Below are 16,330 nucleotides of genomic sequence, written 5' to 3'. Positions count from 1 at the left end.
GTTATTACCTTGATTTTTTTCTATGGAATCTCCTTTTGTTTCCTCTTCTTTAATGGGGGGACTTATTCTGGGGGTCCTACTTTGTCCCTGGACCACTTCTGCTAGCAATTCTTCTTGAGAAGTTCGAGTTCTGGGAGCAACTGGAAGTGTCTGTTTCTGTGGGACTTTCACATAAAAGCAAAAAAGATAGAAATACAAATGCAGTAATACATCAAAACTCAACAGTAACTACATCATATTAAATATAAATGCCTCCTTTGGTTTAGAACATATGAGGAGTTCAGGCTGGGCATGGTAGCTCACGCCTGTAATCCCAGCATTTTGGGAGGCAAGGTGGGTAGATCACTTGAGATCAGGAATTTGAGAACAGCCTGGCTAACATTGTAAAACCCCATTTCTACTAAAAATACAAAAATTAGCTGGGTGTGGTACATATGCCTGTAATCCCAACTACTTGGGAGGCTGAGGCAGGAGACTCACTTGAACCCAGAAGGAGGAGGAGCTGAGATTGTGTGACTGCACTCAAGCCTGGGCCACAGAGTGAGTCTTCATCTCCAAAACAAAAAAGAAAAGAATAGAATAGAACATATATATGAGGAAGTCAATCCACATACCATTCATTTTTTCTTACATTACTGAGCTAGATACCTGACCTATTTATCCACACATATGTAAATAATGTCCATACATTTTAACCCACGTCATGAATACAGTACATATGTATTCACTTTCAACAAAATGTGATTTATTTAAACTTAGCTTCATGATTTTATATCAATTTCAAATAGACAACCTAGGTAAAGAAAGAAATTTTCAAAGTCATGGAAATTCTCTAAACTTCTCATTATTCTAGACAATTAATATGCTGATAGATCAGGAAATGAAATGTAGACTGACATACCATTAGGTTAAGGGCAGACCTTTGCTATCTTTATCAATCCTTATTCCATATGCCAAACCTGTTGAATTTTGTGTTCAAGGTTAAATTACGGATAAGGAGAAAGAAGAAGACAGGCAAATATCAGAATCAAAACCTGATGGTGCCAGGCATGGTGGCTCACCCTGTAATCCCAGCACTTTGGGAGGCCGAGGCAGGTGATCACCTGAGGTCAGGAGTTCGAGACCAGCTGGGCCAACATGGTGAAATCTCATCTCTACTAAGTACAAAAATATAAGCTTGGCATGGTGGCGGGCACCTGTAATCCCAGCTACTTGGAAGGCTGAGGCAGGAGAATCGCCTGGACTCAGAAGGCAGAGGTTGCAGTGAGCCAAGATCATGCCACTGCACTCCAGCCTGGGCAACAGAGCAAGACTTCATCTCAAAAAAAGCAAATAAAAAAACTGATGGGTACAGTTTACCTCACTTTAGGAAGGGGTAAAAAAAGAGATGCATGAGAGAGTGGACAAGCAGGGCAATGCTGTAAGTACATCCATCAAATCCACAGCAAAAACTTACATCTTTTTAGAGTAGCTCATTATCATGTGTAACACAAGTTTACACACTGGCTACAATACGTTGACCATAGAGTACAGAATTTAATGACAACACAAAATGACACCCATCAGTTGTTTGCATTTCCGAATGAGCTTTCCCTAAGACCAGCTTACAGCTGATTCATCTCCTGTTCTGAAAACACGTAGGCCGGGAGCAGTAGCTTATGCCTGTAATCCCAGCACTTTGGGAGGCCAAGGTAGGTGGATTACGAGGTCAGGAGATCAAGACCATTTTGGCCAACATGGTGAAACCCCGTCTCTACTAAAAATACAAAAATCAGCCGGGTGTGGTGGCGTGCATCTGTAGTCCCAGTTACTCAGGAATTGCTTGAACCTGGGAGGCAGGGGTTATAGTGAGCTGAGATCATGCCACTGCACTCCAGCCTGGGTGAGAGATCGAGACTCTGTCACAAGAGGAAAAAAAATGTAATACTTTTATATTCTCTCATAAAATGATTTAGTACTTCCACTAGAATTGGAGCAGGAACGTCACAAATGATTAAATTCTTGAGTTCCACTGAAAGGGAGGAAACCAACCTGTTTATGTACTACTGTTCAACAAATTTCTATTACTTCAGCTGCCTATTATTATCCAATTGTACTCCCCTTTATATATCACAGATTCATATCTAATGCTGAATCTAATGCTACTAATATGAAAGTCCCACTTCATCAAAATTCTCTTCAAAATGTTTATGTACTATGTATTTCACACACATTGGAAAGAGTATAAAAGGCATTATATGGTGCTCAAAAAACTACAGTCCACTAACACTTGGCAAAGTTCCTCTAACTGGTCAACCTCCTTTAAAGCCATTCTTCTACAGGGGAACCTCATCTGGGTATTGACATCTGACAGGCACATTTATTTTATCTAATTTAAAAAGCAATCACTTTCAGCTTACTCAAGAATTACAGAAATCTTTTACGAAGTATAAACATAATACATTTAAGTTACCTGTGGAATAGTTAGTTGTTTTTGTTACAGATTCTTGAGCTTCAGATATAGCCTTCAAAATCAGATTCTTGTTAGCTTGTTTAGAAGGTGGAAGAGAAGGTCTAGAAGAGTTAAGAAAGGTATTTTTATTAAACTTTAAATTTCAGTTCTTCACAGGCCAGCCATTATGCCTTTACCACAACCTTCTCTAGGTTTTAAACAGACTAGCTGCAGTTTTTAGAAAATGCCAACTACACTGGAACTTTATTTTTTTTTAAGGAGACAGAGTCTTGCTCTATCACCCAGGCTGGAGTATAGTGTGTCACTGCAGCCTTAAATTTCTAGGCTCAAGTAATCCTTCCACATCAGCCTCTCCAGTCTAAGGCTATAGGCACCTGCCACAATGACCGGCTAATTTATCTTTGTAGTGACAAAGACTCATTACATTGCCCAGGCTGGTCTTGAACTCCTGGCCTCAAGCAATACTCCTGCCTCAGCCTCCCAAAGTGTTAGGCACAGGCATGAGCCACCATGCCCAGGTCCCTTTTAGTTTTTGTTCTGTTTTAGATACGGAGTCTCAATCTGTTGCCTAGGTTAGAGTGCAATGGCGCAATCTTGGCTCACTGCAACCTCCACCTTCTGGGTTCAAGCAATTCTCCTGCCTCAGCTTCCCTTGTAGCTGGGATTACAAAGGCACTGCCACCACGTCCAGCTAATTTTTGTATTTTTTTTTTTTTTTTTTAGCAGAGATAGGGTTTCACCATGCTGGCCAGACTGGTCTCAAACTTCCAACCTAAGGTAATCCACCCGCCTCGGCCTCCCAAAGTGTTGAGATTACAGGCATGAGCCACCGAGCCCGGCTCTAGTTTTTTTTAAACATAACAAATCTGAATATTAATTGATGTGTTCCCCCTCATCCCACCATCAGTGTTTAATATTCTCTGCAAATCTTTACAATGTTAAACAATTTCTCTCATTAATGTGTTTCTCAAAAGCCAATGGAAAAGTCTACATGGTATTATATTAAGTATTTACGCTGGGTGCAGTGGCTCATACCTGTATTCCCAGCACTTTGGGAAGCCAAGGTTGGCGGATCACTTGAAGTCAGGAGTTCAAGACCAGACTGGTCCAATATGGTGAAACCCCATCTCTACTAAAAATACAAAAATTAGCTGGGCATGGTGGTGTGCACCTGTAATCCTGGCCATTCAGGAGGCTGAATCAGGAAGGAGAATTACTTGAACCTGGAAGGCAGAGGTTGCAGTGAGCCAAGATCACACCACTGCACTCCAGCCTGGATGACAGAGCAAGACTCCATATAAAAAAAAAATTATTTTAATGATTATTCTCTTCAAGAAATTGAGAAGACTCCATCAAGGCAGTAAAAGATTAATTTACAGCCACGTTTAAGGTACCTCCTTTCAGGCTTTGCTGGCACAGACACACTGCTGGAGATGCTTCCTGTTCGAGACCCATAATCATCATCTTCTTCCTCCTCTTCTCCATCATGATTGAATTTTTTTACTTTAACAACTGAACTTACCACAGGCAACTTTCTCTTCCGAAAGTTTTCATCCTGCAATCAGATAAAATTTATGCTTAACTTATCTCAGAAAATAACAAAAGTTCTACCACAAAATATTTTTTAATTTTAAGAAAAAAACAGTAATATGAAAAATTCACAGGATATTTCCTGGTTTTGTATAAAACTATGCATATTATCCCTAATAGCCAACCTTTAGCTAAAACAAAAATTAGAACTTTATGTTTATTTTATTAACAGCTGCATAGAGTGCTATTGAGGAAACTAATAAAACAGTTAATTGGTTGCTTACTAGCAATTACCATGAACGATCTAAACTTGATCTGAAATCCCCTCCCCAATTAACATAAGATTAAAGCTATCTCAAATGCTGGAAATCTCAAAAAGGTGTTCAGATGTGATAAAAAAGAACTCTAGGAGCAAGCCATGGAGAGGAAAATCTGACTGGTGTATCATGAGAAACAGCAGTTAAACAATTTAAAAATAAACTTGCAACATGTGTTTAGTTACTTCACATATTATTATCAAGAACTGCCAATTTTTAGCCTAATAAGCCAGAATTTAAAAATACATACAAACCTCCATACTCATTTTCTCCGAGTTGTTTCTAAAGAACGGACTATATGTTTCTTCTAAGCTGTTAAGCACTTCTGGTTCACACAAACGTCCTGTTTCATATACCCAACTATTCTGTATATCAAGCTGCTTGGGAGCATGAATACTATTTTGCTGCTGTTGAAATTGCAACCTGTTTAAATGAACACCACTATCTGCATTTCTACTTGCAGGTGGTCGATAAATTTCAATAGAAGGGCGAGAAGAACCATATGTAAGTGTCACTGTAGGTTTTTTCTGAGATAAAGGGTTCTCCTGCACAAAGTTCAGGTCTTCGTCAATAAGATCATCTGGTTCTGGCTTAATATCAATCACATCTTCAGAGGGTGCTGGCTCCCTCAAAGGTTTCACTGTTGACATTAGTCGGGTTGCAGCTCCATCATCGTAAGTCTGCCTATTTAAAAAACAAGAAAATGTATTACACCAAATTAGGGCAATTATCTCCAAATCTTCAGAGGAATGTTTACTTAAAAAATTTCAATGAAGACGGGGCATGGTGGCTCACGCCTGTAATCCCAGCATTTTGGGAGACTGAGGCAGGTGGATCACGAGGTCAGGAGATCAAGTCCATCCTGGCCAACATGGTTAAAACAAAAAAAAATTTCAATTAAAAAAATGAGGATATTCTCTTTATACATTCCATTCAAAACTACTTTGAAATTGCACATTCTCTAAACTTTGATTTACTAAATCTGTAATGAAAGGTAATCATCCTTAGATCTTCTCCATTATTTTATTCAAAAAACTGCTCATGATCACTTCACTGTTTCTAAAAATTGCTGAAAACAACAAACTGAAAGATATAAAAACTAATATAAATGTCACATACACAGAGCCATCTGCCCACAACAGGTCTACACCAGACTCTTACCTGACATTAGTGGTTTTTGACTCCTGTGAACTTGTAGAAACTCTGGAATCTCTTTTTTCAGGTCTAGTGCTAGGAATGGCAAGTGGTGGCACTGCAGCTTCATGCCTCCTCTCATCTCCCCGACTGAAACTGCTCTTGTTTGAAGACACATTACTATCAAAGATGTTGGTATCAGAAGACTTTAGACTAGAAGGTTCTGAAAAGAAAAACATAGTCCTTTGAATCTATTTTTATTACTTTAAGTCTTTTCCTTCCTCATCACCAATTCAAAAGCAATACATGTTTATTGTAGAAAATTTTAGAAATATAAATAAAAATCACCAATTATCTTTCTTTCTTCTCCCCCCTTCCCACTCTCCACCAATTATCTCAAAGGTAATTTTTGGGGGAAGAGTATACATACATATTTTTGAAAACATCTACCTATGTGTGTATATTCAAATGTTATTCTTTCACAACACTATTTTTAATAGTTGATTATTATTCCATACATGGTAAGATAACAATTTATTTTATTATTACTGGACTTTTAAATTGTTTTCAATTATAAAATACTGAAATATCCTTGAGGCTAAATTTTCACACACATATGTAAGTATTTCCTTCGGATAAAGTGCACTGCTCTCTCTCCCACACTTAAATTATCTTTGAATTATATTACATTTACTACTCTTAAGTTCATAAAAATATGTGCTTTCTAAAAAAGTTCAAATGAACCACTGTTCTGAAATTGATGGTTTTTTTCCAAAGCACTATAAATGACTTTAGAAAGAAACAAATCATATGCCATAGCAAGCAGAAATTTTTTTTCTTTTTCTCTATTTATTTCTTTTATTTTTATTTATTTATTTATTTATTTTTTTTGAGACGGAGTTTCGCTCTTGTTACCCAGGCTGGAGTGCAATGGCGCAATCTCGGCTCACTGCAACCTCCGCCTCCTGGGTTCAGGCAATTCTCCTGCCTCAGCCACCCTGAGCAGCTGGGATTACAGGCACGTGCCACCATGCCCAGCTAATTTTTTGTAGTTTTAGTAGAGACGGGGTTTCACCATGTTGACCAGGATGGTCTCGATCTCTTGACCTCGTGATCCACCCACCTCGGCCTCCCAAAGTGCTGGGATTACAGGCGTGAGCCACAGCGCCCGGCCCTCTTTTTTTTTTTTCGACACAGGATTTTGTACTACAGAAAGGGCAAGCAGAAATTTTTTAAAAAAACAATGTTATGAATCTTACCAGTTGTAACAGAGCGAAGTTTATCTAATACACCATGAAGCCTGAAAAAAAACAACCAAAAAAACAATAAAGCCTCTGTTAAGAAAGATTTCAATTCAACCGTCACTCTAAATTCATGACATTATTTTCAGAGATAATTTTTTAAAATGTTTTATACTTTTATCATTTTAAAATAGAGACAAGGTTTCACTGTGTTGTCCAGACTGGACTTTAAGTTCTAGCCTCAAGAGAACCACCTGCCTCAGCCTCCCAAAGTGCTGGGATTACAGGCATGAGCCACCATACCCAGCTGAGATAAATATTGATAAGCTGTATTAAGTGATAAATGGTATTAAAATTAACTTTCAAATTTCACATTTTTAAAGAAAGGCTTTGTATAAATCCTACAGAAGTCAATAAACTGTATTTTTTTCTTCACTGTATTCAACATCTAGCCTCTGCAAAAATAAGGGAAAGAGCATCACCTGACCAGAGTCTTAGTCTACAAAATGTCACCCTGTTTTCTAAGTACTAAAGACTTACTGCAGCTTACAGTAAAATAAGACCAAGTATCATAAACATGTAATATTGCTTATTATTACAAGCATTTAGGCAGTTTATATTAACTGCTTAAATTAGATGGTTTCTTGGACAACTTAATTCTGAGAAGTTAAAAAAAGTTATAATTTCAAAATACGCTTTATCATTTCACTCTATTACTTTCAAAACTGACGCTGTAAGGCTATAACCTTGCTTGTAACATAACCTGTTTTGGTAGTTATAAATGAGGTAAGTTGCTTTATATCCCTTCCCAGTACCTCCAAAAACATGCCAGAAATCTCATGTTTCAATGAGAACCCTAGTCACATGTTACTGTCCCCACGGACATGGGCTAGAGACATCTATAAGCACAATTATTTCAAGGCTCCAAATAATCAGAATAGTCCATTTGGGGCTGGTGTTAATGAACATTAACTTAAGAAAGCAAAGTGCCAAAATGGGGACACCCTCCATCACATCAGTACAGGTTAAAGAACCAAATTTATGGCCAGATGAGAATGCTGAATTAATTTGGTTTTAAGTTCAGTTCATAGTCTGTTTAAAAAAATCTCTCTAGGCCGGGCGCGGTGGCTCACGCCTGTAATCCCAGCACTTTGGGAGGCCGAGGTGGGTGGATTACGAGGTCAAGAGATCGAGACCATCCTGGTCAACATGGTGAAACCCTGTCTCTACTAAAAATACAAAAAAAAAAAAAAAATTAGCTGGGCATGGTGGCACACCTGTAGTCCCAGCTACTGGGAAGGCTGAGGCAAGAGAATTGCTTGAACCCCAGGAGGCGGAGGTTGCAGTGAGCAGAGATGGCGCCGTTGCACTCCAGCCTGGGTAATAAGAGCAAAACTCCATCTCAAAAAAAAAATCTCTCTAAAGTGTTCCATAAAGTTATCTGGACTTTAGAAAAAAAAAAACAAAAATAGTACTCACAATAATGGTAATTTCCCTAGTCAAAAGCCCCACAATCTTTTTTGTGGGGGAGGCTGGGAGAGAATAACCTCTGGGGACAAATTGTAACAAATGGGCTGGGTCACCCACAGTGAGGCAGCAGTGTGTGTATCATAACTACTGATGACCACTATACAGCGTTCTTTAAATTTGTGCAATGTATAAACCCGGAGAATTCTGTGCAGAATTTCAACAAGGCTGGTAAGCATACAGTTGCCTACTGGGGCAAAAACACCTTAAAGACGACCTCTGATATAAAGGCAAGAAGTTAACCAGGCCCATCTCCCCACTTAGTGCCTTCTCTTGCCATTCAAATTCAGCAGGCCACTTACTCACTTAACTTTTGCTACATCAGCAGCTTTCACGGTAACTGGTAGTTCCTAGTCTGAGGGGCCTTATAAAGTATTTCTTGTCTATTCTCAGCTATATCATTATCTTCTAGCCCCTATCCTCTCTTTACCTCAAACCTGGTACCAGGACCTAGCATCTTAAGTTGAATCTTACTCTTCTAGTCAGTATTCTCTAAATACTAAAGACATGTAACAGTAATTTATGTATAAAAGCAAAGTTACCTATTTTAAAATTCCAAACTTAAAAAAAAAAATCTCAAATATGCTATAAAATTACACTATAATTATTACTTAAAATGAAGGTGTGAGTTTAATAAAGAGCTTAAAAAGTTAGAAACAGAAAACCTTGCCGTATAAGAGGTAACTCATTGTAAAAGGCAACATAAGAAGCCAACCCAGTTCAAAAAAGATCTGTAACTGGTTTTGGTATGGGAAAAGAAAGTATAAGATGCAGAAACTGGCAGCTGCAGCAGCTCACACCTATAACCCGAAGACTTCTGAAGGCCAAGGCGGGAGGACTGCTCGAGCCCAGGAATTCAAGACCATCCAGGGCAACATAGAAGACCCTGTCTCAACAAAAAATTAAGAAATTAGCCAGGCATAGGTGTGGGGGAGGGAGGATACTGAGATGGGATGATCACTTGAACCCAGGAAATTGAGGCTTCAGGGACCCATTATTGTACCACTGTGCTACAGCCTAGGTGACAGAGCAAGATCCTGTCTCAAAAAAAGATAGAAGCTTACAAAAGAAACATAATAACTATAGCTGACAGATACTAAGAATTCCTTAGGGACATAGGCTAGAGACACCTATAAGCACTTTACACATATGAGCCCATTTGATCCTCACAACAATTTTATAAAGCAGGTGATTTTACTATTTCCATTTTACAGATGGAGAAACCAAGGCAAGACGCAGGGCCAAGATTCAACTTTGGCAGTCTGGCTTCAGAGGCTGGTAAAGTTTGGCTCTGTGTCCCCACCCAAATCTCATCTCAAATTATAATCCCCCCACCTGTCAAGGGAGGAAGGTGACTGGATCATGGGGGTAGTTTACCCCATGACAGTCTCATCATAGTAAGCTCTAATGAGATTTGATAGTTTTATAAGTCTCTGGAAGTTCCTCCTTCACTCTTCTCTTTCCTGCCAACTTGTGAAGGTGCTTGCCTCCCCTTCTGCCATGATTGTAAGTTTCCTGAGGCCTCCCCAGCTATGTGGAACTGAGTCAATTACACCTCTTTCTTTTATAAATTGCCCAGTCTCAAGTATTTCTTTACAGTAGTGTGAAAAAGGACTAATACAGAGGCTGTGCTCTCATCACTCACAAACTGCCTCTCCAAAGTGAACCTAACTCGACTGCCAAGAACCATTCTTCGGACAGGATATCAACTCTGGTTTGTGCCAAACTTTGGTCTGAGGCACAAAAACTCAGAAACATACCATACGGTGAATCGAATTGTGTTGTTCCCTAGAAACAGGGATAGATCCTCTGTCATTTGGTCCTGACTTTTCTTGTTGGCCACCATCACCATAATGTAATCAGGAAGTTCTTCATCTATTTAAAAGGAAAGGTATATCAAAACTTTGTTTCCTCAAAACTTTCTTCTTAAAGTTGATATGCTTGAAAATATAGATGTAGCTCTAAGCTTTAGAGTCTCAGAGCGATAGTGGAATTATATTGGACAAAAGAGCTTAGCTTTAATTTTTTTCTCTTAATTCCACAGGTATTTTAATTACTAGAAGGATGGAAATTAAGAATTAATACTTACAAAACTAGACATTCTGAATTATAGAATCAAACTTGAGTGTGCATTCACTTCCTTGAATCTTTTTAATAATGCTTATTCATTTCAAAGAAGCTTCCAGGAAATATATGAACATTCCCCAAGAAAAAGAACTGAGTTTTGTTTAAATTTACAATGTTTCAAAATAACACTAATTCCTCAAGAGACATCTTTACTTTTAGTAAAGGCAGGTTTCAATTACTCAGGGTAACAAACTTGCAGCAACATCAAATAAACAATAGACCCAAAAGCACTACATCATTTAAAAAACTCAATTTACCTCACAGTGGTAATTCTATAGTGATCATAAGGGTGAGGTCTAGGATTTAAAAAAAAAAAAAAAAGCCAAAAAACACCATCACAGTGGGAATCCTACAGTGAAGAAAAAAAAATCCTCAGTAACAAGATAAAGAGGCAAAAGTTGTTACTAGGAACTCCAAGCTCTGCACCCCCAAAACTCCATTAGGTTTCTTTTTGAGACAGTCTTGCTCTGTCCCCCAGGCTGGAGTGCAGTGGCACAATCTTGGCTAACTGCAACCTCTGTCTCCCGGGTTCAAGTGAGTCTACTGCCTCAGACTCCTGAGTAGCTGGGATTACAGGTGCCTGCCATCATGCTGGCTAACGTTTGTATTTTTAGTAGAGATGGGGTTTCACCATCTTTGCTAGGCTGGTCTCGAATTCCTGACCTCAAGTGATCCACCCACCTCAGCCTCCCAAAGTGCTGGGATTACAGGTGTGAACCACCGTGCCCTGCCAGGTTTTTTAATACCTTAAATACTTGTAATATTTCTACATGGGCAGAAAGGTTCATTCAAAGTATTTTCAAACATTTGTTTCAAAGAAAAATATTAAAAATGCAGTTCAAGTGTTGAGAAAATAAAAGAATAAATCAATCTTGGTTCAGCTTCATTTTCTCTGAGCTTCAATTCTCTCATCTGTTAGTCTTACAACAATCCTGACAACAAATTATTTATGAAAGTACCCAGCAAATGGTGGTAAGCACTCCATAAATTACCTATTCTCAATCTTGGGCCCCTTCTCTGGTTTATGCAGGTTCTATCTATTATTTACCATGTTCAAAATTAGAACTGAGAATTTTTAAAGTATTTATTAATTCATTAAAAAATACATCCATCACATGCTAATCACAAACCCAATTATATTAACATAAGTAACATTATTTTTATTAAAATAAATTTTCCAAAAAAAAATTTAGGCTGGGTGTGGTGGCTCACGCCTTTAATCCCAGCGCTGCGGGAGGCCAAGGTGGATGGATTACCTAAGGTCAGGAGTTCAAGACCAGCCTGGCCAACATGGTAAAACCCCATCTCTACTAAAAACACAAAAATTAGCAGGGTGTGGTGGCAGGTGCCTGTAATCCCAAGTACTTGGGAGGCTGAAGCAGGAGAATTGCTTGAACCTGGGAGGGGGAAGCTGCAGTAAGCCGAGATCTCGCCCATGTACTTTAACCCAGGTGACAGAGTGAAACCCCTTCTCAAAAACAAAACAAAACAAAAAAAACTTTAGTGCAAAGAGTGGCCTTGTTTCATATTTTTATATATCTTGTGCTTTGTCCTCATGATTGAAGAATGTGAAGAAAATCTGGTCTCACAGATATTCAGCTGGAAAAGAAAGGAATATTCTGACAGTCTTTTCAGATAAGGTGGATATCCTTCTGTGACACTGCACCAAAACTAAACAAGTGGTAGCTTATTAAATGTTAGAGCAATGTGGAATGTCAAATACATCAATGACCTTTTTAAACTGTTACAGAGAAATCCACCGACCCACCCTACAGTTTATTTATTTATTTTTTATTTTTTAAAGACAGGGTTTCACCATATTGGTCAGGCTGTTCTCGAACTCCTGACCTCAGGTGATCTGCTCACGTCAGCCTCCCAAAGTGCTGGGATTACAGGCGTGAGCCACCATGCCTAGCACACCCTACAGTTTAAATAAATCTTTAACCATGCATAATTTTGTGACATTCTGCATTGGTTATTTAGAAAATACTGGTTCAGGCCAGGTGCAGTGGTTCATGCCTGTAATCCCAGCCCTCTGGGAGGCCGAGGCAGGTGGATCACGAGGTCAGGAGATCAAGACCATCCTGGCCAACATGGTGAAACTCCATCTCTATTAAAAATACAAAAATTAGCTGGGCATAGTGGGGTGCACCTGAAGTCCCAGCTACTTGAGAGGCTGAAGCAGGAGTATCACTTGAACTCAGGAGGTGGAAGTTGCAGTGAGCTGAGATCAAGCCACTGCACTCCAGCCTGGGGACAAAGTGAGACTCCATCTCAAAAAAAAAAACCAAAAAACAAAAACAACAACAAAAAAAACAAAAACAGGTTCACTGAGCTACAAAAACCACTGACATATTTGATATATTTCATTATGCAATATAAAATTATTTTTTAATATCACCATTGATTTAATCAGAAGTTTTTTTTAGTACTGGGAAGCTGTCAAGTTCATGGAGGCAGGCTCAGATTTTCCAAAATTCTAATTTTCATTTGAAAGCTCACATGTGATTGGCAACAAAGACTATGGGTTCTTTTCCTTGTTCACTTTCAAGTAAATATCTGCCAAATATCCTAGTGTATGTAACCAGATTACTGGTTCTTTGAAGTTAAAAATGATGTTCCATGAAAGAGGTGGCTAGCTTAGTTCTCAACTCAAATGATGTTCCTTAAAACAACCATATTTCAGTATACAATAAAAATGTTTTATAAGCATTTCCATTTCCTCACACTGAATACGAAAAAGACAAAAAATATTTTTTAAACCCTGGACTTCACATCTTCATCAATGACATTTTAAATGTAATTGGCGTTAAAAAAAAAAAATACAAGTGGGGAGTGATTTGAATATGATCTCTCTATTATGGTGTGACTATGTTGACCAGTTTACCAATCATTAGTTTTACATAATTCAAATGTCAACACAGTGGAAAAATAGCAAACACCATCTTAGTTACTATCTTAGTACTACTACGAAAACAGTTCTGACTTCAGAGACCCTTGGAGTCTCCCACACTTTGAGAACCACTGTCATAAATGGTAGCTATTATTTTTACAGGAGGCACTAGCTTTGGGGGCAAACCATAAAACCTTGCTCAAGTAGGCAAATCCTCAGTTTCCATGTTTACACAGTCAAAGATACTGCCACTTACCTTCTCGTGTTCTCGTAAGGATTATTCTGAGTTAATGCATATACAACAGTTAAGCACAGTGCCTGGACCAGAGTAAACACTCAAATTATAAAACAATAAGGTGAAGGAAAACGCTTTACTGTTTCAGAAGAGAGAAAGAGGGAAAATATAGAGATCTGAAAATAAAACTCACTGAACCATTTTACAGAAGCAAATGCCAGAAAGCATCAAACATTCACATCCAAAATCAGAGTTCTAAAAACAAATGTTAAGAGGAAAGTAACAAGAATAGGACACCTTAAACAAGCATGGTGGCTCACACCAGTAATCCCTGCACTCCCAGCACCCTGGGAGGCTGAGGCCAGAGGAGCGCTTGGGCCCAGGAGTTAAGACCAGCCTGGGCAACGTAGCGAGACTCCGTCCCTAGAATTTAAAACGAGAGAGAGAGAGAATAGCAAAAAACATAAAATAAAATTTGGTTAAACATTATGTAAAATATGACAGAGCCTTAACGCAGGAAACTAAATTTCAAAACACTATAACAGAAGGTGGTTTGGGAGAAAAAAAGCAAGGTTGCAAAAAGAATGATAAGGCAAGGAGTGTAAGATTTGAAGAAGATAGAAGGGAGTCTCTCCCAACGTCCAAAGCACGGTGAGAAATATGCCCTAAAATTCAATTAGCTGCAAACTCAAATTCCATGAGACTAACAACCAAAAAAACACTTACCAACATAAGCTCCTAATTCTTGCAATTTCCCCTTAATGGCACTCTGAGAGAAAAAGAGCAAACGTGCACGTGAGAAACGCGGCTCTAGAACAAAAAATAAAAATAAAAAAACCAAACAAACAAAAAAAGAAAAATAGGAGAAACGCGGCTCTAGGAAAAGAACGACTCCGCAGCGCTGAGGCCACTTTGCTGGTGCGCGCACCGCGGGGACCCCGGGCGGGGGCGAGGAGGGGCCTCGCCCGTGCCCCCCCACACCCCGCTCCGGCCCCGCGGCGCCCACCTCCCGCAGCGGATCCTGAGCTGTTCGCTTCGCCGCAGTGGTGGCTCCCGCCGGGCCTGCACCCGTCCTTCCGTTTCCCGGCGGCTACTCCAGCCGCAGCCCCGCTCGCCCGCCCGCCTCGGAGCCCTGCTCCTAGGCCGCAAATGCCCCCAGGCCCGAGGCGGCCTGGACCAGGAGGCGCTGCAGCCCGCTAGGAGCGTCCGGCGACAGCCAGGCCGCAGCGTCCACCCGGGCCCAAGGTCCCCGTTACTCCTGACAACCGCCCGCCCGCCGAGACCCGGCTTCCCTCCCCCGTCCGGCGCGGGCCTCACCCGGATCTTGCGGCTGATCTCGGTGCCAATCTCCATGGCTCCGCAGCGTGCTGAAACTCAGCACTGCGCGGCGCGTAGCTTACCGGAGCCTACAGCGGGATCCTACCCCGCAGCCCGACCACCACCGCCTCCTCCTCCGCTCCGCCCCCGGCAGCGCACACGGCGTATCCCCGCCCCCGCCGGCACGGCGCGCCGGAGTAAGCGCGCATGCGCCCGTGGCCGCGCCTGCGTACACCTTCTACCCGCCAAACCTGTCCTCCGGTAAGGAGGGCGATGGCTTGCGCTTGCGGTCGGCTTTGCCGCTCGCCTCCTGGGTGCCTCGGAGAGCCTTCGTTAGTCTCTCTGCTGGCCCTCGGCTTACTCATTTTATTCTCTCTTGAGTGGGAAGAATGAATTAAATGTGTAGCAGAAACATCTTGGGCTATGATATGAGATGCGAGTTCAAATCCAACCCTCACTTACTGTTACTATGGTATCGGTCCAGGTATTTCAACTTTTCTGACCTGAAAAATGGAGTCTGCCTCTTAGAAGTTGCACTGCAATTACCCTTGAAGGGAAAATGGACTATCCAGAGCAACAGAACCAATCTGTCAAGTCTTTTCTTTGACTCTGCACTACTCTGGCCCTCCTGGGTTTGGTTCTGCCTTCCTTCTCCCGGGCCCACCCGTGGCCTCTCCCCGAGACGAATCCTCATCCTCCTGCTCCTCTGAACACCCTCCGTGGGACAATACTTTTGTTCTGGGGACTTCAGATGTCAACTCTGCTGATAATGACCGAATTTTCCATCAGCCTTAAATTCTCACATAAACCCCACTCCCAACTTCTTTATTTATTTTTGAGAAGGAGTCTCACGTCGGCCAGGCTGGAGTGCAGTCGCGTGATCTTGGCTCACCGCAACCTCCACCTCCCGGGTTCAAGCGATTCTCCTGGCTCAGCCTCCCGAGTAGCTGGGATTACAGGCTTGCGCTACCACGCCTGGCTAATTTTTTGTATTTTTAGTAGAGATGGGGTTTCACCATGTTAGCCAGGATGGTCTCGATCTCCTGACCTCTTGATCTGCCTGCCTCAGCCTCCCGAAGTGCTGGGATTACAGGTGTGAGCCACCGCACCCGGCCCCTCAACTTTTAAGTGACTACTCTTATTTTATTTTCTTCAAATTCAGCACTTAAACAGAAGTCATCTTCATCTCGCCTTTCCCCACTCATAGGTTTCTACTCCTGATTCCCATATTTGTATCAATAGCTGAATTCTCTCTATCCCTGATCACAAAACTTGGGAAACAGGAAGCACAGAGAGATCTTTCAGCCTTATATCCACTAATTCCTGAGAGTGTTGTCTGTTATCCTTTGCTGCATAACAAATGAACACAAGTTTAGCAGCTTAAAACACAAATGTTTATCATCTCATGGTTTCCATGGGTCAACTTCACTGGGTCCTCTGCTCAGGCTCTCACATGGCTATAATCGAGTTGTCAGGGAGGCTGTGTTCTCATCTGAAGGCTTGACTGAGTTTCTATGTTCAGGCTCATTCAGGTTGTTAGCTAGAATTCATTTCCAG

At 40.8% G+C, this 16,330-nt stretch overlaps 1 protein-coding gene across 12 annotated transcripts in view; it reads right to left on the bottom strand.

The window, feature by feature from the left end:
- Window positions 1-14,910, bottom strand: part of ZC3H14 (zinc finger CCCH-type containing 14) — a 49,946-nt gene extending 35,036 nt beyond the window's left edge. For all 12 annotated transcript variants that reach the window (XM_064375124.1, XM_064375125.1, XM_064375126.1 and 9 more), the window contains exons 1-9: window positions 14,774-14,910; window positions 14,183-14,225; window positions 9,962-10,076; window positions 6,693-6,733; window positions 5,461-5,656; window positions 4,554-4,983; window positions 3,847-4,007; window positions 2,453-2,553; window positions 9-164 (exon numbers count right to left, since the gene is read on the bottom strand). In XM_064375124.1, the coding sequence (XP_064231194.1) occupies window positions 9-164; window positions 2,453-2,553; window positions 3,847-4,007; window positions 4,554-4,983; window positions 5,461-5,656; window positions 6,693-6,733; window positions 9,962-10,076; window positions 14,183-14,225; window positions 14,774-14,809 (1,279 nt within the window). In that variant the 5' untranslated portion in view covers window positions 14,810-14,910. The remainder of the gene's footprint in view (window positions 1-8; window positions 165-2,452; window positions 2,554-3,846; window positions 4,008-4,553; window positions 4,984-5,460; window positions 5,657-6,692; window positions 6,734-9,961; window positions 10,077-14,182; window positions 14,226-14,773) is intronic.
- Between the last annotated feature and the right edge of the window lie 1,420 nt (window positions 14,911-16,330).

The sequence above is a fragment of the Aotus nancymaae genome, unplaced genomic scaffold, assembly GCF_030222135.1.
Source record: "Aotus nancymaae isolate 86718 unplaced genomic scaffold, 86718_ANA_hifiasm-v0.15.2.pri h1tg000011l, whole genome shotgun sequence".
In the NCBI taxonomy this organism is placed as follows: domain Eukaryota; kingdom Metazoa; phylum Chordata; class Mammalia; order Primates; family Aotidae; genus Aotus; species Aotus nancymaae.
This window is presented reverse-complemented; position numbering and strand designations above follow the sequence as displayed.